At 38.9% G+C, this 26,042-nt stretch overlaps 3 protein-coding genes across 5 annotated transcripts in view; 2 read left to right on the plus strand and 1 right to left on the minus strand.

Annotated features, from left to right (window-relative positions):
* sbno2b (strawberry notch homolog 2b) overlaps positions 1-8,820 on the minus strand; it is a 61,193-nt gene extending 52,373 nt beyond the window's left edge. For all 3 annotated transcript variants that reach the window (XM_062424558.1, XM_062424557.1, XM_062424556.1), the window contains exon 1: positions 8,685-8,820. The gene's annotated coding sequence lies outside the window, so the exon portion shown is untranslated. The remainder of the gene's footprint in view (positions 1-8,684) is intronic.
* ubxn6 (UBX domain protein 6) overlaps positions 1-26,042 on the plus strand; it is a 409,082-nt gene that overhangs the window by 249,961 nt on the left and 133,079 nt on the right. The window lies entirely within an intron of this gene.
* tm6sf2b (transmembrane 6 superfamily member 2b) lies at positions 14,342-25,372 on the plus strand. The gene is made up of 10 exons (XM_062424555.1): positions 14,342-14,421; positions 16,166-16,269; positions 19,197-19,294; positions 19,478-19,581; positions 20,252-20,334; positions 20,736-20,860; positions 21,743-21,844; positions 22,320-22,412; positions 24,108-24,227; positions 24,660-25,372. Exons 1-10 carry the CDS (start codon positions 14,342-14,344, stop codon positions 24,894-24,896), a joined length of 1,146 nt encoding a protein of 381 aa, XP_062280539.1. The 3' UTR covers positions 24,897-25,372.

Consider the following 26,042-nt stretch of genomic DNA (forward strand, 5'->3'; position numbering starts at 1 on the left):
AAGGAGAGAAAGGTGAGGGCAGAGAGGAGTTGAACAATGAAGGCTGTGGCAGAGAGGTGTAAAGAGCGGAGAGAAGTTGAACTGGATCACAAACAATGGTTTACAGTGGTTTGATGACACTCATTTAAGAGCACTTCTACCACCGCCCCCCCTAAATAGATCAAAGGCTGACTAGATCAAAGAGGGAAAGATCCACTTAGCTGTCTTTGCCCCGTTTTCCTCCGTCATCTAATTTCCTCTGAATAGAAGGATGATGACACATGCTAACTCTTTACCATTTTATTGCTCTGGTTCAGCTCGTTAGGTGAAAAGACGATAGCTTGTTCTCCACAAAAAAATATGTATACAATGTGCTCACTTCATTTGTTAACAGTAGCATTTAAACAAGATTCTGCACATAAATACGTAAGCTGTAGATTCTGGATGTTTTCCTTGCAGCTATATATGCAAAGTTTGTGTATTTTTTTTAGCAGCTTTGCGTTTTTTCATCAGTTGATGTTAAGCACTATTACACAATATTTATGTTCTTCAGTCATTTTAAAAGTTTGCATAACAGTCAGAAAACAATGTTATTAAAATGCTGTTATTGCTGTCAAACTAAGTAAAAAGCAAAGTTCTAACTTCAACTGGGAAGATACTACATGCTGCATTATTAACAATGGCAATTTTATTTCTATAGCATATTTAATTACAAGCAAGCTCACCCCATGCAAAGCCCGGTGCTTTGCATTAAAAACCAAACTAAAGTAATATAAACATAAACATGAGAACATAAAATTATAAATATAATGTAATAAGCATGAAGCATACACACAATGTATATTAAACATATCACAAAGCAATTAAAAACATCAACACAACCAAATAGAAACTGCCCTGTCATAGCTGCACATGAAACCAACACACACAGACACACAGACACACAGACACAGAGACACAGAGACACACACACACGCAGACACAGAACTGTGATGGACCTCAGGTCAGCAGGCAGCTTGTTCCAGAGAGCAGGACTACAGTAATTGAAGGCTCCCTCACCAGACCTGGATCTAATTGTGGGTACAGCTAGAAGACCTTCACCTGATGACCTGATCAGGTTATAATCAGTAAGCAAGTCACAAATGTACTAAGGAGACAGACCAATAAGTGCTTTACAGACACTTAGCAGGTTTTTGATGGTGATTCTGTATTGTACTGGGAGCCAATGGGGTGATTTCAGTTCTATGTCGTATGTTTAAGGACTGTGGCTGCTGAATTTTGAATGAACTGGAGCCGTCCTACTGACTGTTTGGGTAATCCTGCAAATGGAGCGTGACAGTCAAACCGGCTTTAGATTAATGCATGAACCAGTTTCTCAGAGTCAGTTTCAGATATGAGTGCTTTGATTTTTTATATATTTTTAAGTGATGAAACGCTGTTCTGGTGATATTGGTAATGTGTGTCAAATCCTGTTTAATTTTTGTATCTTGTTTAATCTTTTGGTCTTAAAAACAGACAAATGTTATCAGATTACTGCACTGCTCCTCCATTTCCTTGTTCCAGTTTCCTTTATCTGCCTGCATCAGATGCTTCCCACCTATTCTGCTCTAGTCTGCTCACATTTGATTTTCAATGCATGTTTTTCTCCATTTCATCACACTTCAGCCCTATATTCTCTCATATTGCCTTGTCCCCCCACTTTCCGTCACCATCCATTTTCTTCTTCTGATAGCCTGTTGTTTTCTTGTTTTCATCACAATCCCTGTCTTGCAACGTGCTACCCCCCCCCTACATTTCTCCACATCCCCGTTATGATTTAACTAGCCTATTATCCTTATGTTCATTCTTCTTTCTCCCTCCCTCCTGTCAGAGAAAAAGCCAGTGGCGATGGCTGTTGCCTCTCACCCAGCCTGACCCCATATGGATTCGGCTGCTGATTGGAGGCAGCTGGTTCCCTGCCTCTGTACCCACCCCCTACGAACCCCTACCAACCCCTCTCAGCCACGGTTATTCAGAGACTCAGTCATAACACCATAACTATCAGATGCACATTTCAGGAGCAGACAGCATGGCACGAGAAGCCAAAGTCTGCGCTGCATGATGTGTTAGGCAAGGTTTTAAAAATACCTAAAACAAGAGTCCATTGCTGTGGTGACCTTACAACTAGAAACTCCAGATAGAAACACAACTGCAAATAAGGTAGTATTGTTACACTATCCCGATATACAGGAGATGTTATCCTGGACTGGGAGCTTGGGCAAAACTACATCTTACAATCTAAAATTTCATGCACTCCTTACATTGACAAGTTAAATCTGCTCCGTGCTGTAAAAATACACAGGAGGGTGAAATTCTCAGAGGTAAGTTGCCATCAAAAGTGATCCAGTTTTCTGAATTCTCCATCGACCCCGTTCAAATACAGACGGTACTCTACTTCACTCGGATTGACCTCACTTCCCTGGCAAGCGTGAGAATATTGGACCACATGCACAGCTTCGTGGAGCCTGTCTGCGTCTGTCTGTCTGTGCCACTTAGGTACGCTAAGTTCAGTTCAGTTCAGTTCAGCTGCGGGATTAAGCTAGAGGCTGACTGACAGTTTGACCGAGGCTGCAATCCTTAACAATTGCACCACTGCAAGCCAGGAAACCATGCAGAAAATTAGTCAGACAGAATGGTCCACACGCCTCTTAATTACCCCCCCCTTCTCCTTAACTTATCAGAGATGCATCTCAGGACACATCCTGGATACTAGATGTCAAGACTGAAATTGTAGCAGTGAACTCCGGTTTCTACCAGCAAAATGTCCTCTAGTGCTTTTTTAATCTGAGATGTAAAAACAAACAAACACAGTACTACATGGACCAGGGCTTCTCAAAGTCTAATCAATCTGGATCCAGTCCATACCTTGTGCTTTGATTATGTTATTAAGTGTAATGTTTCTAATTTTCGGCGTGCAGGTGGTCGACTGGTTAAGAGTGCATGCCATGTACGCAGCGGACCCCGGTTCAAGTCCCGGCCGGCGGACCTTTCTGCATGTCACACCCCCCTCTCTCTCCTGTAATTTCCTGTCTCTCTACTTTCAAATAAGGCATCTATGCCAGAGAAAATCTTAAAAAAAAAAAAAAAAAAATACATTTTTTTTCTATTAATCAATATATTATTAGTTATACAGAATATACAGTGTAGCAATCGTGTCTGTAAATAAATGTGGTTTTAATGTGACTTATTTTCATATCATTGAAGAAAATTTAAAATCAGCTCCTAAATCACTTTGTCTAGTACACTAATTTCTACAACTAGTGTAAATGTAGTATGAAGCAGAATTGGACTGGCCGTGGGGAGCGCCAGAAGAAATCCCGGTGGGCCGGTCACTCTGTGGGCCGCTTGAGCAGCCCATTATACAAAAACAAGAGGGAGAGAGATGCGTCATCAGCCCACTTTGATTATGAGAAGTTTGAGAAGACTGTAGATCTACTGGGAGCTAGTGTGTACGTGCAAGTATAGGAGAGAGAGAGAAAAGAAAAAAAACTTTCTTGAGTTCCCCTGCTGTTGAGCCTTTGCTGCTGGGCACTGGAAATATCTCTAAATTCACTGCAACATGTGTGAAGGATGTTTCCATTACATGGTACAAGAGTGCACATAACCCGATATGTGGGCATGGGTGTGTTTACACTGATAAATAACAAGAAATTGCAGTAAACAAAAGATTATACGTTTAGAGACTTTGATGTTATTTAATCAAAGAACGCTGAGAAGTTTAATTTAAAACTTTAAAAAAAATGTCACACTCAGCTTGTATCTTGGCCAAAATGCTTTGGCACAAATGTTTATGTTATCTTTATCAAATATGTTATGTATTAAGGTAGAGACAAAAAATGGACGTCAGCCAACATACTGTTACCAGATATCAGCATCTTTTTTCCCGCTGGGTTTAAAGACACTGTACTGTTCGGGCTGTGTATCAGAGCAGGATGACCAATACAGACTGACACTGGTTCCACTTTGTGATAAATAAGATGTTCTCGCTCTCTAACAGATACACTTAAAATAAATATCCTGTGGATCAATTTAGTGTCTGTCCAGTAGAGAACAAGAATGTCAAATATTTACTCATACTGACAGCCCCATAAGCTTCACCAAACCACAGGCCTTAGGGTATGTGAGATGTTTGTGCTGAGACAAGGACAAGTCCATTTAGAAAAGTAAATACACTGATGTCTAATAGACACAGCGGATAAAAAGTTCAACTGCCTTTCTGCTTAAAAAGAGACAAAGATAAAATATTCCAGACAATGAAATATTAGGTTTAGGAAAAATGCCATCCTTTGAAAAATGTTAATTTAAAAAAATGTAACATGCTTGTCCATGATGTGGTGTGAAGTGATCATATCTGCCGACACTGTGCAGGGACTACGGTGGCCAGTGATATATGACTAGGGCCGGGGTTTAACTGCGACTGACTCAACCTTTAACTTAACTGCTGTTACAGCAAACTGATTGTCTTTACGTGCACGGTCAAGCAGTGAGGTACAGTGAAGGCACGCTTCACCTTTCACTATTTTTTAAGCACCCACATAACAAAAAACTGGCCTTGGTTATTTGTTTTGATCCATTTTGATCATAAAAAGAGAACGGTGCAGGTATTTTGGTCATATGGACACCTAGCCATAAAAATTGTGCAGTGGGGTTGTGATGATTGTTAAAATAATTTCCTGATTTTGCCTGAAGTACAGTTGAATCTACTGTATTTATAACAATAATTATCTAAAGATCTAATAAAAGCTTTTTTGAGAAGGCTGAAAATTCCCTCACTGTCATTCACTCAGATGTGATGAAACAGAAAATACAAGATGTGAGATTAAGACATAATTTGCAAGTATCTATGTCAGCTTCCATTACACAAATATACAGCTATATTACTAGTTGCATTTGGTGCAGGACAAACACCCGGAGAAAAGGATCCCATGTTCAGTGACCTATGTCGACCACACACCTTGAGGGTAAACCCTGCTCGTGTAACAGGTTGACCAGTTAAAAAGGCTCAAATTGGGAGAAAACCAGACCTCGGAGTAAACAAGGTGACTGCCCAACTTACATCCAACGTTGTATTCCTGTGAAAAGAGGTGTAACATACAGCATACATGGCTACGAAGGTTTCACAGTCCGGTGTGTATGAAGGACTTAAAACAATAGTTTGTCTGTGTCCTTCCCTGACTATCACATGGGGCTGGCTGTAAATCCAACCTGATAACTCAAACAATGACACACAAGGTATCGCGCCATCCATAATATTTCTCTCATATTTCCTTCCTTGGATGAGTCACATTTTGAAATCAGTGTTTGCTTTTCTCTGAAGGATGCTGACACCCTTTTTCCAATGAAAAACATAAGCACAAGCAGTGAGAACTGCCAGAGAGTGCCGTGCTCTCCTGCATTTCAGTCATCTCTTACAGACAGCACAGGCTAGCCCTCACGTAATATGCAATTGCGTAGGGCCCCTTGAAGCCTTTTCACCCCCCAATAATGACAGTTGCTTACTGGGTGACATGCAGCCAATCAATGGCTCTAACCCAGTACAGTGGCCCCTGTCCTCATCAAATAAATCATAGTTTTATATAGTTATATACACAGTTAAACTACTGTATGTATACAGTTCATAGGGCCCCATAAGAAAATCTTGCTTGGGGCCCCTGTTGTTTAGAGCTGGGCATGTTTACAGAGCTCTTATGTGGCTAGGGAGGGATCCACAAAGCCTGCAGGACTGGATACTAGTTGGGACACGAGATACTCAAACAGCCCATCATAAATGATCTGTTTGTTTCTTGTCACAATGAAGCAAACATTGCAGCCACATATTGTCAACAACTATCAATCGTTCTTTCGCGCTTTTCTGACCGAACACCCATGTTATGTTTAATACATGAACTGTTATCTAATAAAGGCCAGATTCTGGGAAAGCGGCAACCGCATCAAATGTATTACCTAGACCTGATTCCCCTCCTCCACTCCACATTTTTCACTCTCACTCTAATCAGCCCTCTGGCCATAAATAAGATTTATCACTGGCACCAATTGGAGACGGAGAATGGGGGCCAAGTCATAGAGAGCAGGGGGGCACGAGCCATGGTTGAAAACATGGATGACAGCTGTTTGAGCTCATCCAACCAGGAAATGTTTCAAAAAGTAACAAACAAAAAAGATCACCTAGTTAGATACACAAACCATGAACATTAGATTCATGAACATTAATGAAAATGAAAACACTGCAGTGGATATGTCACAATCATTATCTGGCTAACTTGCTAATCCTGCTTTGTGAAATACCCCCATGTTCTTGTGTATCATACTTGCTGCTCCTGTACGCACAAACACAGTATCAACAGATCTGGTGTGCTGTGACCCTCAGAGTCCCTGCAGGGCAGGCAGCCATCAATTGTCTGACACAGTAGGAAATCAGAAGAAGGGGGTTGTGCAGTACAAGCATGCAACTTAACTCTTGTTCATTTACACACAAACACACACAAGCAATGTTCAGAGATTACCTTTGCTATTCTTGCTCTTGCATCCTTGGATTAGAAGCAGGGATTCAAACACAGGACTTTAAAAATGACTGGGCAAGTTTTTCTTGTCAAAACTTGCCATTATTATATAAGTGAACTAAATCATCTTTTTCAGAAATTGCTTTTTTCACACCTAACCTGCAGTATTAAACTAAAAGAGCATCATCTAAAGAAGCAATTTTCCTCTTCAAAAGTTTGCCTTTGAGAGACCAAGCACCTAAAGGGCTTGTGGTCCATTAGGCAAAAAGAAAAGAGCAGTGGTATATGTTTTTTTGCCTGTCTTTCTGCTTGAAACTAAAATAGTTAAACAGTCCGTCTCTTGCTATTAAAGTCTATACTGGGAAGGAGAGACAGATGTGGCTGCATGAGGGATTTGACAGCAAATGACACCAAGGCCATTGACCACGTCACTGAGGTTAAGGGCACTCAACTAAAACGGAGACAGGAACTTAGAATGTTTTTCGCTACACAGCCTCCAAACGGTATCTATCAACAAAGAGGGAAATTACATGATTAGAAAAAATAGCCAGCCACCATGGCATCCTATGTCATAGCTTACATGAAGCTTGGTTAGCTTTGGCTGCGGAGAGTCAAAATGTTAGAAATGAAAAAGAACTGGATGAGACAGTTCTGAGCTATTTTCATTTCCTCCTGGTCATTCCTTCAGTTTTCTGAACCCTCCAAAAACATCCCGAGATATTTTGCTTGTTTCAACATTTTAGATCATGTGTTATTTTTATTGTAGAATACAGAAGCTGTGGAATTCAAGAAAACATCGGTGATATGTTTACCCTAAAACCAAATTGCTTAATATTTAAATTGACTGTGGTCCGCTGGTCAGGATACACTTGAGTACACACTTCTTTCTTGGTAAGCACTTAATTCTCTGTCACCACCAATGCATATACCAGCTCGCATAATTCAAGAAAAGATATGATCCAGATACATGCAACTATTTCATACAAAGCACTGCCTACAGTTAGCTTCCACTACAACACTGACCAAAGTTTATCCTTATAACAATGAACGGTTTACGCTACTTTTTTACGATTTTCCTTTCTCCTGTATGAGTGCAATGATAATATATTGTATGAAAGTCAAAATGGAGTTTCCCCAAAGCTTTGCGAGAAGTACATCTTCACCGAACTCAAGGTGCCCTGGGATTATATACTCAATCCTTACATTGCCTTTCCTGCAATTCAAACAGCTAATGTGATACTACGTTCTCATTGTGTGCGCATGTTTATGCGTTTGAAGTACTTATATACTTTGTGAAACGTTTTCATGCAAGCAATGCCGTGGTAAATCGAAATGTGTCTTTCTCGGAGGAAATGTTGAGAGGCACATTGGTCCCCACACAGCACAAAGGAAGGCAGTCAAAGCTCTACGTTACAACTACTGTTAGCATTGACGCCGGGACGACAAACGACACATTTGACAAAAGGCTTAAGTTAGCGAGCAGGCTGATGGTAGCCACACAGCATGTCTGCTTTGCCCATTTTCATTTTACAATCAATAATAACGGACGGCAAAATATCGCTGGAGAATCCCTTACTAGTTTGCTCATACGAGTCGTACTTCTGTTAGCTAAATGTGCTAGCTAAGTTAGCATAGCTTGTGGGTACGTTCGTTTTGGTACATTGTGTGTGTAACTTGGGGTTAATGGAGTAACGCAGCTAGCCACTTGTGATTTTCTGACTCTTAAGATGATTCTCTACATTTCATGTAGCTACCACACAGACGAGCATGTCACTCTAAAAAGTAGCAGGGATAAATATTTATATTTTTGATGTGCGACAGCAATACGGCTAACGTTAGCTTATTACCAAGTAATTAAGTGGCTAGCTTCTAGCAGACACTGGCCTTTCTACTCGGTAGCACAACAATGCTGAGATTATCAACAACATTACGTCCCTTTTTATTCGCTACGGCTGCCCAAACTTCCCTGGACTTCAACTCAGTAAAAGTCTACCGTTAACGTATCGTATTATAACGCCAAACTGTGGACCGTCGCTTTAAGACCCGGCACAGCCCGTCGAAGATAACATGCGCTCCTAGGAGAGGTCTGCCTGGATCGCATCTTGTTATAAACCAACTGCCGATGTGTCGCTTTGCCTTTTCACAATATCCTCGATTTACACTTACCGTGACTGTGTTACTTGATCTCAACCCAAACCCCGAGCACACCGGCTGATCTTGAACGAACACTCGCGTCAAAGAAAACAGAAATAAGGAATTTTTATCCAACTTATTCTTCTTAGTTGTTTTCTCCACTTCCTGATTGAGACGGTGCCATTTTGAATAGCGAGAAAATAATCCGCCGCTGTCGTCACGGCGCGCGCAGTGCCGCTTGTTGATCAGCCATAAATACTTCAGCACATGAACCAATACTACTTCAACTTGTACCAAATCATATCCCTCTACATATTATATCAAATGTATCTGGTTAAAGAAGTGTTGGAAAGATTTAACCCAGATACTGACACAATATTTCATTTGTTTTTTCACTGTGATCATTAGAATTTTATATGCACAACTCTATGAATAGAAAATGTCCACATTAATGTATTTGACGTGATGATATCAACCTAGTGGGATGGATATCAACCTATTTAATTACCTAGGCCTATATAATTAAGCAGCAGATCATTCCATCCATACATCTATAAAAGGTCTGGCTCCAAACCTGCTTTCATCATTTTGTTATTGAACTTAAATAGTAACTTTTTGTGCTTTAATGTAAAAAGCTACAAAGACTTAAACTATTTTTAAGGAAGTGCCTTTTTGTTTGAACTCTAAAATGACTCACGATTAATGAACTATAGACTCTTTTGGATTGTACAAAGTTGCTTTTCACTTTTTTTTATTTTTTATTATTTCTCTATGACAATTGTTAACAAGATAACATAGTGTGAGAGCTGCAACGCTCTATGATGATGGTGACAATGATTATTATTATTATTTCACAGTTTTTGGCGTATATCTACATCTGTATAATTTGTCGTCCAAACTTTGTTGAAACGTCAAAACAGCGTATTTAACATGTTTCAGTGATTTTACAAGTCTGTCGGAGTGATGTTTTGAAGTTGATATCTCAAAAACTAAAGTGTTGAAGGGTTTATACTTTATGGACAGCTGTCTCATGTCGAAATGTTTAACACAAAAACCATTTTACCTATAGCGCCACAATGTGGTCAGTTATTACTTGTTTCATCTTTGGGCTAATCATGAATCATGACGTGTTGCAAAACCACTTTTGCACAGTGTGTTCCTTGAATGACGCTTATAGGACTGATATACGCCACGCCCATTTGCACATAGAAAAATCTTCTTACTTTTTTGCGTCTTTTGGCACATGGGTTAAGTCTTCTAATCTTCACCAAACTTTTGGATATCACTTATTATTTGTCTGTATTTTGTTACCAAACTTTTGTGGCCTGATGTACTCAAAAAGCCTTAACCCTTCAGTGCTAAATTAGATAGCAACCAAATTTGAAATTGTTGTACACAGCCACACCGCACGTGTCTAACATTGGATACAATTCCATCCACAGTGGACATTACTGTAATATTATAACATGCTATTTCTACATATTTATATTTCTATAATTGTGTTGTCTTTAATAAAATGCAACTTGGTACACAAGTTCTCCATGAGAATGTGCATGACATATTGAAGGTTGGCACCAATAGCCTCACCGTGTGGCCATAGACGAAACACCACCATACTACTTATTAACTGCCATATCTCTTAAATCTAATATTCCAGGGTGACCAAATTCAGCACAGTTGTACAGATGGTTATGCTGAAAGTCTGTAGCATTTGAAACAATTTCACCTGTAGGTGGTGCTACCAGATTTTTTCAAATTGTTGCTGGAGCAGCTGGCAGCAGCAGTTTGCAGCTTTCATATGCATTTTCTGCAGAAAATGAAAATATTCTAGTCATGCTTCTCTGTTGTAAATAAAGAATGTTTTCGGGGAAAAGATAGACTAAAATAATGGCAGATGGAAAATGATCACATCAATGGCAATTGTAATAATATTAATATTGTAATAATATTAATAATAATGATTATTATTATTATTATAGACCTAATTATGATATGATAAGAAGAATATTTTACCCATAAAAGGCCTCATAGTCAGTCTATTTCCTGTTTATTTTACTTTAAATCAAATGGCCTACTTGATGCAAAGTTGTTTTTCTTCTGCAATCTACAGTATGTAAGCCTACAATTTCAGTTACTCTACAAATGCAGTTGAAGGTAAGTTGAATGTACATTATAGTAACAGTGTACATGGCTGTTCTCTGTCCTCATTTCACTTATTAAAAAATGTATTGAGTTCTCATTTGAAAGTAAATTGTATGTTTTCAGTAATGCTGCCACTGTTCCTTTATTTATTTATAGATTGATCATTTTCTTTTGATTGTGTCTGATCTAAGGTTGTAACTTTTTTTTTTTTTGGTATTTAGTTTGTTGTTTATTTGTCTGTCTGTTGCCATTGTTGTGTTATAGGCTATATAATTGCATATTGACATGAGGGTCCATCTTTTTGGTTCAGACTTGAAATATTTCAACAACCACTGGATTGATTTCCATGAAATCTTGCACAGACATCAATGGTTCTCAGAGGATGACATTTAAGTGTTTGCTGATTTCACCTCTAGTGCCAGCAGGAGTTTGATGTTACATTCTGTATGAAATATTGTGACAAGAATGCCATGAAATGCTCTAACAACATGCCAGGCCTTTAGGAGATAAGTTCTCATGCCTTTGGTGATCCCCTCACTTTTTTCTCTAGCGCCACCAGCATATCAAAGTTTTTGCTTAATCAATGAAATATCTCAAAATCTTTATGGATTGCTATAGACATTCATGGTTCCCAAACAGTGTATTCAATTTACTTTGGTAATCCCCTCACAATTTCCCCTAGTGCACTGAATTCTGATTCTTTTGTAAAACACCTAAGACTGCAACCCTATATGTTCTATTCTATTCTATTCTATTATAGTTAAGAGTCAATTAATTTTTGTTTCTGGTTTCAGTTTAAAATAAATGTTTGTTTAGGAAAAATCCTGGCAAAAGATATTTTAGCACAAGACTACTAAATAATAAAAAACATACTTTTTCCTAGTTAAGGTACTAGTGTTTTTCTTTTGTTGACTCTACTCATTTGAATTTAAAGGGTTTTGAAATTGTTTTCACTCTCATTTTAAGTTAGCACACAATATTTAATAATCTACTGCTGCTTTTTACAAGCTATAACTTCTACTACTAATACTAATGATGATGATGATGATGATGATGATGAAAATAAATACTAATAACCAACTGATGTTGAAAAGTAATCAGTAGGTAAAAGCAATAATGACTCAGCAAACACATTGCACAATTGCTTAAAACAGCACAAGGACAGAATAATACCAAGACAGTAAAATAGAAACCAAAAGCTTAGAATTGTAAAACGATAAGTTCTTGAAATAAAAGGGATAATAAGAATGTCTCACAAACATCTTTAGCATAGAACATATTTGGATGCCATGTCTTGACACACTTAACCTGCCAAAATTAAATTTATATTTTTGGGCTATATAATTCTCAGTGCAATCAAAACCAGATATGTTTTATTGTTTTATACATGCTGTTTTATTGGATTAGTTGGACGACTTCCCTGAATGGGGTTATTGCTTAAAAGCATATATCAATGTGGATGTTAAATGAAGTACATGCTCATCCTCCTCTGGCAGCTTGCTGTCTCATTTTGGCATCCATCTGTCCATTCCACGTTATTGAACGACAGAGCTGGAAGAGCTCCAGTTGTTTCCAGCAAACACACTGCTACTGCTTTCCTGGTATAACAGTCACCCCTTTTCCCAACAAAGGAGGGTGGTGGGAAGCAAAGACCAGTGTGTGTGTGTGTGTGTGTGTGTGTGTGTGTGTGTGTGTGTGTGTGTGTGTGTGTGTGTGTGTGTGTGTATTTGTGTTCAAATTCAAGGTAGTGTTCATGAAAGATACCGGCAAGGCTGTCCTTTGTCTTCCCTGTCTGATATTGTTGTATTGTTCTGTGTCAGCAAGGTGGTGGTTTATGATACAGGGTGTTAAAGCAGGATAAATGCGTCCTGGCACAATTTATTTACACATTTGTCATGCCTGTTAGCTCATCACAGCAGACAGCTTCAGCTACATTCACTGTGCCAAGGTTGACTCAACACAACAACAGTAGATACATGTGCTGTAACAATTCCTTGCACAATGGTGGTGAGGTTATGACATTATTTTAATATTTTCTATATAAGGTATATCTTATGTCTAACCAACTGTGGTTCCACAGCTTTTGTTTCCTTGTTGGCAGGTGCTCCGTTTTAAGTTTGAATATGGTGCACCCTACTGGACTCATTCTGCAAACACATGGTTTGCAGTAAACTGGATTTCGGGGTCATGGCTATTTGAGCAAAGTAATTGAATAATATGCATGGCATTCCAGGGGCTGAGCAACACCACATAAGGCAGAGCGATTCACACAGGCACACAAGAGGATTTGTCTCCATTGAGTGATTTTGATCATGATTGAAGAAAGCACTGTGAAATATTTACACCTCCTGTTGGTATCTGCGCTGCCAGCTGTGTTAGAGCCTAATGGTCTGCAATCATTCTGTTCATGACCAAATTGCAGGAGTAATACAACTATACACTCATGTGCACACACTCTAAATTCAGAGTAAATGCTAAAAGGCATATGAAAAACACCTCCTTTCCCCCATTCCCATATAATGTTGCGTGAATGAGCTTTGTAGAAGAAGCAAAAATGTATTTGTTATAAAACTCTGACTGGTCAGTTTCAGCTATGAAAAGTTGTTTGTTGTGCTTTTTTGGACCAATTGTAATCATATATTTATAAAATTATATATTATTTTTATTTTTATTTTTATTTTTATTTATATAATAATTATTATTTTAAAGTCTTGATGTGAGAACATTTTTATAGAATTCAGGTCGGAACATTTCCACTTTTGCTGAATTGAACAATCAGATGAATAAAAAAAGAGAGCCCATAAAAATAATCAGATGCTAAGACATTTTCAGCCACTGATCCCCAAAAGATATTACAAAACTATCACATTCATAAAATTATTAGTATTGCTTATTCCTCATAACTGAACACATTGCACAACCCTGATGAAGGTAAGATTTGGGGTGAAAAGTGTGGTATGGAGAAGAAAAAGAGTTGCACAACCCAGTCAGCAAACAATGCACAGTGCATATGTTTCATAAAACGCTACATTAAGTACTCTGTAGCGCAGGATAGAGTATAAGTTGAAGTTGTGCTGCTGTATAAAGTGGAATGTGAGCCTATTCTCTAATGCGACTTATGAAAATCTCCAAACCAAATTGCAAAACTTTTCCCCCAAAAGCTCCTTTGTCTCCAGTTCATTATTTCCTCAGTAAAGGCCATGTCTGCCTCAGGCCAGCTGTAATTTGATTAATCCACTGAAGGGGTAGCCAGACGGTAAGAGCTTGCTCTGCTTCTCTTGCATTTTAGTCACAATTGCAGATCTCATTTGGATTCTTTTGGCAAAATTTATATAATGTAATTTTAATTAAAATATTTATTGTATTTGCTCCAATGATCATAAATACATTGATGTCTTGGCATCATTTTTTAATGTTGATATGATCAAATATTTTCAGCATTTCTATTGCTGGAATCGATTATTATGAACTGAAAACTGTTTTATGTGTCATATTTTCAGCAGTGCTGTGGATTCTGCAGGGAGGAGTACTGAAGAGCTTTTGAAGAAATGGAGACTTTAGTTTTTTTGTTTTCATTTTCTGCCCTTGGCATTCTTTATGCCATGAACACCATCCCTGAATTTCAAGAGTAAGTTATAACATTCACTTATTACTTGTGTCTAGAAGCTGTATATATTCAGGTATATATAAACATATATATTCAAGTTTGAAAATATAAATGTTACCTTTGTGGTAAGCTGTAAATTGACTGGCTTTTAATAATATGCATAGAATTACAAGAATATAATGTGTAATTGTGCAGGTGATGTGTACAGTATATTTTAACAACACTAGAGGACACTGTCAGCTCAAAATTGAAGGCATATTTCTCTGCCTAAGAAATCATTGACCATATGGAGCACCCCTAATCATAGGAGTTCAGTTCTGTTTGAGTATAATTTGAATTTGATATGATGAAATCCGACAGAGAATGAATAGGATGCATAAAGAATAAGGTAATGAATGTGTTAAAATAATCTGATATGAAATATTAGCTAATTATTTTGCTAAGCAGTAAAGGATTATGTTCCTCTTCAAGGTTAATCCATTTTGCCTCTAAACATGCCAGAGTAACATCTCCAGTGTGTCATTGTATACTGCATCAATTGGCTCAATAAAAAAAAACACATGTTGCACTACTCCCTCACACTTATACTGTATATTTCTCTTTTTTCGGCAGACTTTCATACTCCTCCTGTGTGAATATCCCTGCTGGCTTTTTTTTTAGTTTGTGGACATTGACAATCAATACAGACTGCACAGAAGAGTTTGATAAATTGCTCTTGATATACAATATGCCTCATGCTCTTCCACTCTGCAAACAAACAGTATTGTGTGCATAAATCTTCCTGTAGTGTTGAATTGGAGAGGTAGCGAGGGAGCTTCCCTTTGCTCTCACAGCATTTGTTTTCCTTCTGTGAGCACGCATTGGAAGTTTCAGAGGATGTAATGTTGTTTACTGGGAGATACCTTGAGCACATTAATCTTTTCCATTGCAAGGCAGTGGTACCTTTGACCAGTAAACATAGATGGCAGAGCTGAACTAACATGGCCTTTGCTTGCTGCTTCCCACACCTCTGCCAGTGATTGATTAAGCATTTGTAAAGCTGTGCTTTTAAAAGCAACGGTAGACACACCACCATGCAGCAACCGTTAACCAACAATAATGTAAAATACTTTCATTTTGTAACTTTGAGAGTAATATTATTTGGATATCCTGATAAGTCTATAAAGTAAAAATCGTTTTATAAATATTGGATATTACAAAACAAGCAGTCCAATATACTCAATACAATATGCAAAATACATTATTTTGAAAAGTATATTTTTTATGACAGTTGTTTTATCTGAACAATACCAGCAGAACAGAATCAGAATGATCTTGCCAAATGTCAGGACCGAGTGATGCTTCAAAAATTCAATGCTCAGAAATTCAATAGAAGGGAAATTCAATGTGGCTCTGCCATCTCACCAGGACTCCAGCCACACAAATGACCACACCAGCTGTGTGTTCGCTGTCTGTGGATGCAATTCATCTATCACACAGATTTCCTGCACACTTCAGTATTATTTCTCCTGATGCTAACTCTGGGTGTTATGTGATTATCATTCTCTCCGACTCCCCATTCATCATCATTTACTTATTTAGCACTGCAGAGAAGACTGGCACAACTTCCATCGGAGAAAATAATTAGTCAAGAGAATGAAGCAGAAAATGAGAGGGAGACTGGTGTCTAAAATTTCAGCGCATCAGCAGTTTGGTTGTGTTAAAAAAATTGGACAATGTGTTGTTATTATTCATGGGTAACAGTGAAATTTCCCGGTTTCAACAGGCCTTATGTGATTCTGGAGATTGGCGTTGCTGTTTTGGTGATCGTGTTTCTCTTCTACTTCCTCATCACTCGTGGCAACCCACCGAAAGACGTCTTATTCTTTGGTAATTAACACAGCTATGTGCATTTCCCAACTTACTTGCAATATATTTCCAAATATCTTCAAAGGTTAATGACTACTCTGCATTGTGTTGAAGCAAATTCAAACTCCCACAAAAGGATTTCCAAAGCTTTCACTCACTACTCACTGTGTTGAAGTGAACACGTGGATTGTTTTCGATGTGATTTCACCCGATATGTCGAAAGCAGCTTAGACTGGTCAGGCTCATGAAGCTTAACCAGACTTTTCTAAGGCATGACTGACCCAAACCCTCTGCAGGCTGAGTCGGCCTTCGCAGCACTTGCACTTACTTAACCTTTTTGCTATTCTTTTTAGCCTGAGTCCTTGACTGACCTTGAAGCAAATGGCACAACTATTGGAAAACGGTCATACAGACGTCACACTCACTGCTCCTGTATAAAACCATTCTGACACCACAGTTGACTTAACCTGAATACCATCAAGACTTTTTTTCCCCAGTTTGGTCATGTGGCAGATTGCCGGCTCTTTATTTTTAGAAGCTTGTGAACCTGTCATGCACCTTTAATTAAGCTGTTTTACAGTGATTAGTGTCATATTGCGCCTTGTTATGTGTATAGCTATCGGTCAAACTATATTCTCCATTTCTAGCCAAGGGTTTACCCAGAAACACACCCCTACGGCTGATGCCAGGGGCTATGCTATTGGGACAGAAATGAGGTTATATATCAGAAGTAGGTGCTCAAGGCAATGCTAGTGTTGTGCATGAGAACCGCAACAACGGGGGCAAAGCTGTGGCAGGCTCTTCTCAATGATGGAGAGCCATAATCCCCCCGCTATCTTACCTGTTAGATGTCAGAGATAAACCCGGATGCCCCAAGGATTACACAGACACCAGTACACAAGAGAGACAAAATGTGTGTTGTGTACCGTGAGCGCTGCTGTATGTCTATGCAGTATGTGCATGTGTGTGCAAAGAGCGTGTGAAGGACAGATAGGGAGGATGTGTTAGAGCGGTCTAAGCCGTGGTATCTGCAGAGAGACGCCCGTGTCACAACACAGAGTGATTCCCTTTACAATGACTTTCTGCAATGTCCAGGCAGTAAATCATTGTAAAGCCTTTTACAGCAGTTTTCTGTGAACTAATTCCAACTGTAAATCACAGATGTGAGCTTTATCCAACCTCCAAACATTTATGTGTGGGTGCTCCTTTTTATGGATGCTTTTTTTCCTCTTCATCCCAGTGAAGGTCTTCATCTCATCAAGAAAACTGGTGTGTACAATTGTTACCATGCTTGAGGGGTCCATTGCCTCACGCTGTTTACCCCACATGCTGAGTGTGTCATTGTGAATGTGCACAGTGCAGTTGATACCAGAATTAATCAGTCTAGAACACATATTTCCACTTATCAACAGTCCTGTGCGCATGATCCTTCAGCAGTTTATCACGGACAGAAAAGATACCCTGTGTATGCCTTTTTCTATTCTACAGCCATATAATATTTACTTCAGCGTTCTACTGCAGATAATAATTATAATGATACATTTTATTTATAGAGCAACACACCAAAATCAAAAAGGTAGCTCATCAGTGAAGTTGTGGATGTGTTTGGACCCAGATTTGCAGGGGGAGGGGGGAATTATGGAAAAACCTCTGTCACCCCAAGTCTGGCGCTTGGTCCTGAATGGTGGAGATAAGAGTTTGGCATAGTACAGTTGAACGTCTCCAATCAACTATAATTGCAGTTTTGGTTAGGTGCCTTGAGTTGTGGTCCATTTAATGTTCTACTACCTTCGAAAAACAGATAAATAACTTTGGTGTTGCTCAAACCTAAACTCAACTCAAAGGTCTCCTAGCAAGGTATGATCCAATACCTGTGTTGTGTTGTGCGTGTTGGATCATACTTTAAAATTGTAGTTGTCCTGCCATTTGTTCATATATATGATACAAACATATACGCAATTGCTATGGGAGGGAATGCTTTAACCACGGTGGCAGTGTTTCTACTTATTCTGAATGCAGTAATAAAGCAACATTTTTTAGCTTTTGAATTTCTTGCAAAAACCTACAAGGAGTGGAACTATTGATAAGAGAGTCTATGACAGGCATTTTAGTTTAGAGTATTAGTAAGGCCCACATGCCACTTATGTTTGTGTAGCTCCACACTTAAAATTCTGTCTTGTGGACATGGCCTTTCAGTTCTGCTGGTCTCTTAACCTGAGGATAAGAGAAGGCTGTTCACCATGGACTCAATATAAATATGCCTCCAGCCTATCTCAATGCTCAAGACTTAATTTTCTCTGCATGCAGTCCCATAAATCAATGACCAGCCACTCGAAGAAGAATATTTTGAACTCAAAGATGGTGACTATATAACGTGGAAGAGGCAGACAAACTGGGAGTGAGAGAAAAGTTCACAAGGTTTTGGCATGCTTTGCATAAACTATGTGTAAGCATTTTTCAATGTGGCGAAACAAAGTAGATTAAGTAATTACACAAAACTTTCAGAACCGCAGTGCTTTCTGAATGACGTTTTTTCAAAGCTGGCAAAGCTGCTTAACATGTCATGAGTATGTAGTTGATATTTCACAGTGACAGTCCTACCTAAAAGACACACACACTGGTTTGCTTAAGCCACTTTTGGAGTATTTACATAGACTCACATTAATTTCTTGCAAACTTACCCTAAACCTAATCATAACAATTTCTTGCCTAAACCTAACCCCTTATCCCAATCTTAAACACTTACCCAAAAATTTGTGTTTTACCAATTTGGGACACAGCTTTTGTCCCCAACTGCAAAAGCTGTCACTAGTCAACTGGTCTAGTTTGTGTCCCTGAAAGTGACTTAAGTTATACCACACACAAGATAAAAGTACAGTAAAAATTAACAAATCGACTGTCAAGTCAGTGTTTGTTGTTACCCCACTGATCTTTCTTTTGCTTTGCAGTGTTTGCAGTATTTTGCTTTACTTGTATCATTGACCTGACAAGCGCCTTGGAGTATGATGGCATTATATCTGGCTTTATGGACTTCTATCAGAAGACAGTAAGTTTTTTATTGTCATATATAAAATGATCATTTACACTGGGACAAGACAAGATGTCTGTGCCTGGACTTAAAACACATTTCAAAGATTATACAGGCAAAGCAGAAAGCTCCAAGTTAAGCCACTGTCATTAATACACTGTATGCTGCACAGTATTTGCACATGTAATGTCTGTGTTTCAGGGTGAGCCTTACCTGGGGACAGCCTACGCCATCATGATGTGTTACTGGGATGGAATAGCACACTTTATCATGTACCTGGCGATGATCAGCAGGATAACAGACAGGTAGGTGTCAGGTCAAGTCATGTCAAGCTCATTTGTCTTGCTCTCCATCACAAAATGCCTGCTTCAAATGACATCATAGAGAAACAAGCGCAAAGAGCTATGTAATATGTCATACCGATTACACTACTAAGGATGCTGTGTGGGAAAGCTGTGCAGGAAAACATTTCAGTACAAAGATTAAATTACATACATACAGTACATGATGAGCTTCTTACCCATTATTTTCATGTATTGTAGTTTTTCTGAAGGAAACTATACATTCAGTGGAACACATGGGATATTTTACCTCTGTGATTCATGGGGTGCATTAAAATCCTGAGTTACACAATATTTTTCAAAAAAGAGAGGGTTTTCCAGAGTGAGTAAGTCATAAAGTGCAGTCATTGAGTACAAGATTTCCGAGCTAGACCTGACTCCGGGCATTTTTCTATCATGGAAATGAGACCCTCTTTTAAACATTGTCAACCTTTTACCACTGGAAGTAGCTGCGCTGGGCTTTGTATCACATAAAATATACAGTATTTGATCGTATGAGATATCGCCTTAGAGCTGTTTGTTGCCTTAATTACCTTACCTAATAACACCTTGTAATTGATCATATTACCTTTTATCTTACCTCCTATCTTTAAACTTACATAAAATCTGTGTTTCTTTTGCATTTCTCTCGTAGGAAAGCCTACCGTACCCTGGGCTTGTTCTGGGCTGGCTCTTTGTGTGCCAACATGAGTGTGTTTATTGCCGGGATAGTGGCAGGTGAACCTCATACTCTATTTCCCCTCTACCAGTCCCGTGATGACAAGTTTTAATCAAGTGAACATCTGCACCGCCGTGTACCATCAGTGTCACAGTTCAGCCTGCCAACACAACACATACTTGCCTCGTGCCTGGCTTGCCGTTATAACCCAGAGAACAAAGAAAACAGACTTAAAGCATCTGTTGTTGGCATTTCAAACTGCATGCATAAGTGTCACAAGATCAAACTAGTCTACAGGCAAAATGTTGTTCTCTCTGTTGTGTTGTCATAGATACAGTGTTTGCTTAGTACCCCATAGAGGTTTTATTTCAAAGTTTGATTACTGATTCATGTTGAGATGTTTATTGCATATGTTCGTATGGGTGAGTACAAAGTCAATATCTTTTTTTTTTTTGTGAAGGTAAATATGGGTCAGACATCCGTCCAGCCTTCTGGTTGAACTTCCTCTTCCTTTTGATGCCTGTATGGGGAGCAATCACACTATTCACAAGGCCCAAGGACAGACCTCTAATCGGTGGATACAATGTAAGTATGACGCATGAATGTTTAGACCTCGACATGAATGATGAGAGGTTAAAAGTGGTCTTTTCTGAATGGTTTAATCAAAATTCATCCATAGTACAAATGTTGTCTTTTGTGAAAGGTGACGCAGTGCAGCCAATTAAAAACATCATTTATTTTTTATTAGTTGCTGTAATTTCCATTGCTGTGGTCAGCCTTGTAGTGAGCTTCTATCGTGCTCATCTGAATCTGGAAGAAGATAACCAGAGTTGTGTAGCTACACTGCTTTACCACATTTCAGTTATTATGCACTACTTTTGAATACTTGTGATTTCTCTTTCCTAATACATGATGCAGTAATTGTCTTAAAGAGTCTTAAAGTGGAACCCCATACATTGTTCACATCAAAGTCTGTTTACTGGCTCTAGAAGAAGCTGCGTGAAATCTGATAAATTCCCTCAAGTGATGTAAGGATGCAGAGAAAGATGGCTGTGGCTAAAGACAATAAGTTTGAAATTAAAAAAAGATCTGGGGGTAAAAAGACAATATTTAAAGTTTTGCTGCATTAATTGGAATCCTTTGAAAAAAAACTGCTCATTGTTAGTCTGATAGTATTATAGGAGTGCAATGCTAAATCAGTGGAGTACCATTTTAAGGGTATAACAAACAGTAGCTGATAGTCTAACACTAAATCATCTTGAATGGGGGACCTTTGTAATCAAACAAACCCAAACTCAAGCTAGCTTGTTCTTGAATTTGTCTTGGACTGAAGAGATCTTGATGTATGAAAACCTGGAGGGAAAATCTTAATGCTCCTCTACTGTGCAGAAACACAGGTACCAAGAAAGTATGCTATGAAACCTTGACCATGACTAACTACCTCTGTATGTTGGAATCTCCTCACAGGCTATGCATGTTCAGACCATGAAGTTGATCTGGCGCCCCTTGGACCTGTTCCTGGTGCTGCTCCTTTTAGCTGCCATGGCCTTTACCATCCTCAGAGGCTTGGTGAGTGAGGCAGACTGAGTAATCAAATTCATGTTAAGGACATGGACTTTAGGGCAAGGCTCTAATAGTAGTTTTAAAAGTCATTTAGCCTGAAGTGTTGCTTATGCAGAACAGTTTGTCCAGGGAGTGTCGAGGATTAATTCGGGATTCATTATTTTTGCTTTGACAAGCCATTCGTTGAACTAATTGAGGCACATGGGAGCATTATGTGTTGATTCTCTAATAAGGATCTCGCTTAAAAGCCTAGGGCAATGACATATGGATCATTTATTTTATCAGAACTATTTTGTTACATATTTCATATTCTAATTAGACAGCATAATATAATGAGCATACTTATGTGCCTACTGTAAGTGTTTGTGTGCACATTTATTTTCTATTCAGTCTGTCAGACAGATGTTTGCATTTATGCTAATTGTGGTGTACTGCTGTATTACAGTATATGGTAATGTGTTATTTTGTCTACCCTCTGTAGGTGGCTCTGGACTCTCCACTAGAAGCCTGTTCTGTCTACCTGAAGCACTACGAACCATACCTGAAGGATCCCGTGGGCTTCCCCAGAGTTATGGTGGGTCCTTTTTTCTCTGTCTGTCTCCACAATCTGCTTTGTCTGCTGCACCTAAAAGTTCCTTTCCAGCCTGTTTTAAATAACTGACCACATAATCCCTCGCCCAAAGCCCCCCATCAGCATCCCGCTGGGTGGGAGGAGAGTGTGTGTATAGCATGTGAAAGTACGTCTTGGTTAGCAGCCTTTGCAAATGTGTGTTTGTGTGTGTGGGTATTTATGTGTGCATGTGTGGAGAAACGCAATGAAGTTTGGTTTGTTGCAGAGGGTTACACTGTTTTTTTCACTAACTGACCTCTTTATTCATTGATGATGATGAACGATATGTGACAGATTACTGTGGCAGCACTAAAAAGACATTTTAACAAAAGACTGAAGGGCATATATGATTGGCTTTCAGGCCCTGGACTGAACTCATTAGAATTCATCTCAACCTCAGACTGAGAATGAAAAGAAACCGTTCAGTGGTATAATTTGAGGGTTTTATAAAGTGGGAAACTGGCTTTCATGCGCCAAATATTTTAAGTTGAAGGTCAAGACAGTCTCTGTAATGACCTATGTGTGGAAGCAGTAATTTTTGCGGAGGGCGAAAGTATGTATTTGAGAAAGTGTAGGGTTGGGAAGTACCGATGTGCTCAAGCAGTGTACTACACCCTAAAATATGTTTTTCGAGTTGTGAACTAAAATTACAGAACTGTACTGTGATGAAAAACATGAATCCTGGTGTTAATATTGGCTTTGACGACAAATTTATAAAAAGTTAAATTTGGTTGACAATGGCTCAACTTGTCATCTGCTGTTTAAAATGAGCCCTGAAAAGGCGGGGTCATGAAATGTATGTATAGAAAGATAAGAATGATAACACTCACCTCCCACAGCTCATGTTCAAATATACGCTGATCAAGACAGTTTTAGCTTCAGCAGCTAACAGCGTGCTGGCCTGCTGGAGGAAATCTCTCCATCTGGGACTGTCCATAGGAGGAAGAGCTGCTGGCAGCCACAAAAACAAAAGTCTCAGTTTTGAGATACTGAGACTTTACTAAAGTGTTTTCATTTTATGAAAGCTGAAGGGACTGTTGTACTTTTTAATGTGCTTCATTTAACTGGTAGCTGCAGTTATTAGTTATGTTGCAGATTAAATTTTTACATTCAACATGAGATAAGATGATAAAGTTAAAACTGATGCAGTGTTATATTTTAATTAGCATCATTATGAAGTACCTGGACCTAGCAAAACATGGACCATTTTCAACATTAAAAATACTGCTTACTCATGAAAACGTTGAAAAACGAAAACATAAATTCAGTTTTACTTATAAATTACTTACAATTAGTATTCCACTATAGTTTTGCACTTTATGTTGAAGATGTACTGTATGTATTTGTATTTTCAGCTTTAAGCAGTCTTCTTTTGTATTCACTGTGAGTAGATGAAGTGCAGTACAGGTTAGAGGAGAACGAGGACGTACTGCATTAATTGCAGAAGAGTTAGGGCCCTAAAAAAAAGACGGCTCTTTCTACTCTCAATGGATCTAGGAAGAACTCATGTACATCAATGTGAAGCATACCGAATTAATATAAGCTGTCAAATACCGATCCAAGTCATTCAAAATCAGGAAAATCTGATTGTCAGTTTTGTAAGAAATAATAATGCAGGCATGTGTAGCGCAATAAATGTTGTTACATTTGTTTTTATAGATGCTGCACTTGTTCTTCTACGGACTACCCCTGATGGGTGCATTTGTTTACGGTCTCCTGAAGCCGGGGTGCACCTGGATGTCAGACTGGACCATGTTCTTAGCTGGAGCCATGATCCAGGTAACACCATGAAGACAAACAGTCAATAAGTGGGGCTGTGTCTGAATACATAGTTTAGGACGCAGGTGTTGCATACTAAAGTGGGTCCCACTGACAGTCTGTTCCATTGCATGAAGTAATTGTGATAATTACTGGCTTCTGATTGATTCAAGTTTTCATTATCTATTCAGCACAAAGAGGTCTGACACATATTACTGCAATTAAACTCTACGTAGTGAGCTCTCATCCTGTTAGTGATGCACTGTAGAAGCACGTTTTATTTTTTTAATGAACAAGCTGCTGTTGCTTTTTCTTGGTCAGACAGAAAGATTGAGACCATGAGGAGACCATATCCTTGATTAAAGCCTGTTTTTAATGTATAAGGTTGCAGACTGCACTCACCTTGTCCTCTGAGTAGCCAGCTTCCTAAATTTGTGCATCTTCTCTCTCCAGTGTCAGTGGGCCCACATGGGGGGGTCCCTCCATTCCCGTACCACAGCTCCATTCCGTATCCCAAATGAGGCTTTCTGGTGTGTGCTGACAGCTAACTTGCTCTACACGGCCACTCCCATCCTGGTGGCCTTGCGGGTTCACAGTAACCCCTATTTCTTCCTGAAAATTGCCCCTTTTCCTGGGCAGACAGGTTTGCCAAACAGTGAGGAGAAAGATACCAAGTACAAAGATAAATAGTTTTTCTTAATCTTCCCTGACATTTGAATTGAATTACTTCAGAAGTACAAGATAATTTTGATTCTTTATTTAAATGTTTTTTTTAAAAGCTTTGATTGCTTATGTAAACAGTGACACAGCTGGTAGGTTAGTGAAGTTGAATTGTGTATCAATGTTTGTCATAATTCATAGAACCTGTCTGCCTGTCTCCTATTTTTTCTGCTAATGATTGAGAAAAGATCATTGAGAGGAGATGAATGAGTATTAAAGTACATCAGAATATTGGACCAGTCCTTTACCTCTTGCCTCAAGGAAACAGTATGCTGGTGGCTGAAATAGCAGGATGTGTGATATATTGTGTTGTGGGGTTGGGCAAGTTTCACGTTAAGATAACCATCATCAGGACAATTTGTGGCTCGAACACTAGCAGGTCCTCCAAAAAAACTGTTTATGATGCACACAAATCAACAGAAATGCAGACACAGCAGACGGCAAATGCACAATACGAGTAATATAATAAAAAGCAGATTGGTAGGCATCATGTTTCAAGCCTGCAAATATAAATTTGTGTCCAGTGGTCTATTTGAATGTTATTTTACAAGCACTTTTATGCTTGTTTTCTGCTCTGTTTGCACATCACAAGTTTCCATATTTTCACTGCAGCTGTATATCATGTTGACACCAGATTGCACCATAATAATATACAGATATAAAAATGCCAATCTTGAACTCGAACATTATAATTTGTCGATTTAGACTGTGCACACATGCTAAGTGACCCCAACACACCTTGTTCCTACTATACACCCCTGTTCCAATAACTAGGACTGTGCATGTGACCTGGCGTTTGGAGCGTTTTATTATATGCAATCAAAAAAGTTAACGTAAATAAAAACTTCAAGATGTCACACAAACATAAGCTATATCCCACTGCCATATACTGTATGATGGAACCAGAGGAGATTTAACAACCTGAAAAGGCTCGAGGGGACCCCTACAAGACAAGCAGACGGAGCATGGATGAGTTTGAGAAATTGGACCATCTTTGCGTTATCGGCACAACACAAGTTGCGAGTTGCAATAACAAGGACTATATTTTTCAGTGTGTGTGGCTCAGGCAGTGAGAACAACTTAGCCTGCCAAACCTTCAGCTATAACTGTAGCTAT

Source organism: Scomber scombrus, chromosome 8, assembly GCF_963691925.1.
Source record: "Scomber scombrus chromosome 8, fScoSco1.1, whole genome shotgun sequence".
NCBI classification, from domain to species: Eukaryota; Metazoa; Chordata; class Actinopteri; order Scombriformes; family Scombridae; genus Scomber; species Scomber scombrus.

Bases quoted from the DNA above. Each gene is read 5' to 3' on its own strand.
- tm6sf2b (XM_062424555.1), top strand. From the start codon at position 14,342: ATGGAGACTTTAGTTTTTTTGTTTTCATTTTCTGCCCTTGGCATTCTT. The intron at 19,582-20,251 runs GTAGGTGTCAGG...TTTCTCTCGTAG, and splicing joins ATCAGCAGGATAACAGACAG to GAAAGCCTACCGTACCCTGG. The intron at 21,845-22,319 runs GTGAGTGAGGCA...TACCCTCTGTAG, and splicing joins TTACCATCCTCAGAGGCTTG to GTGGCTCTGGACTCTCCACT.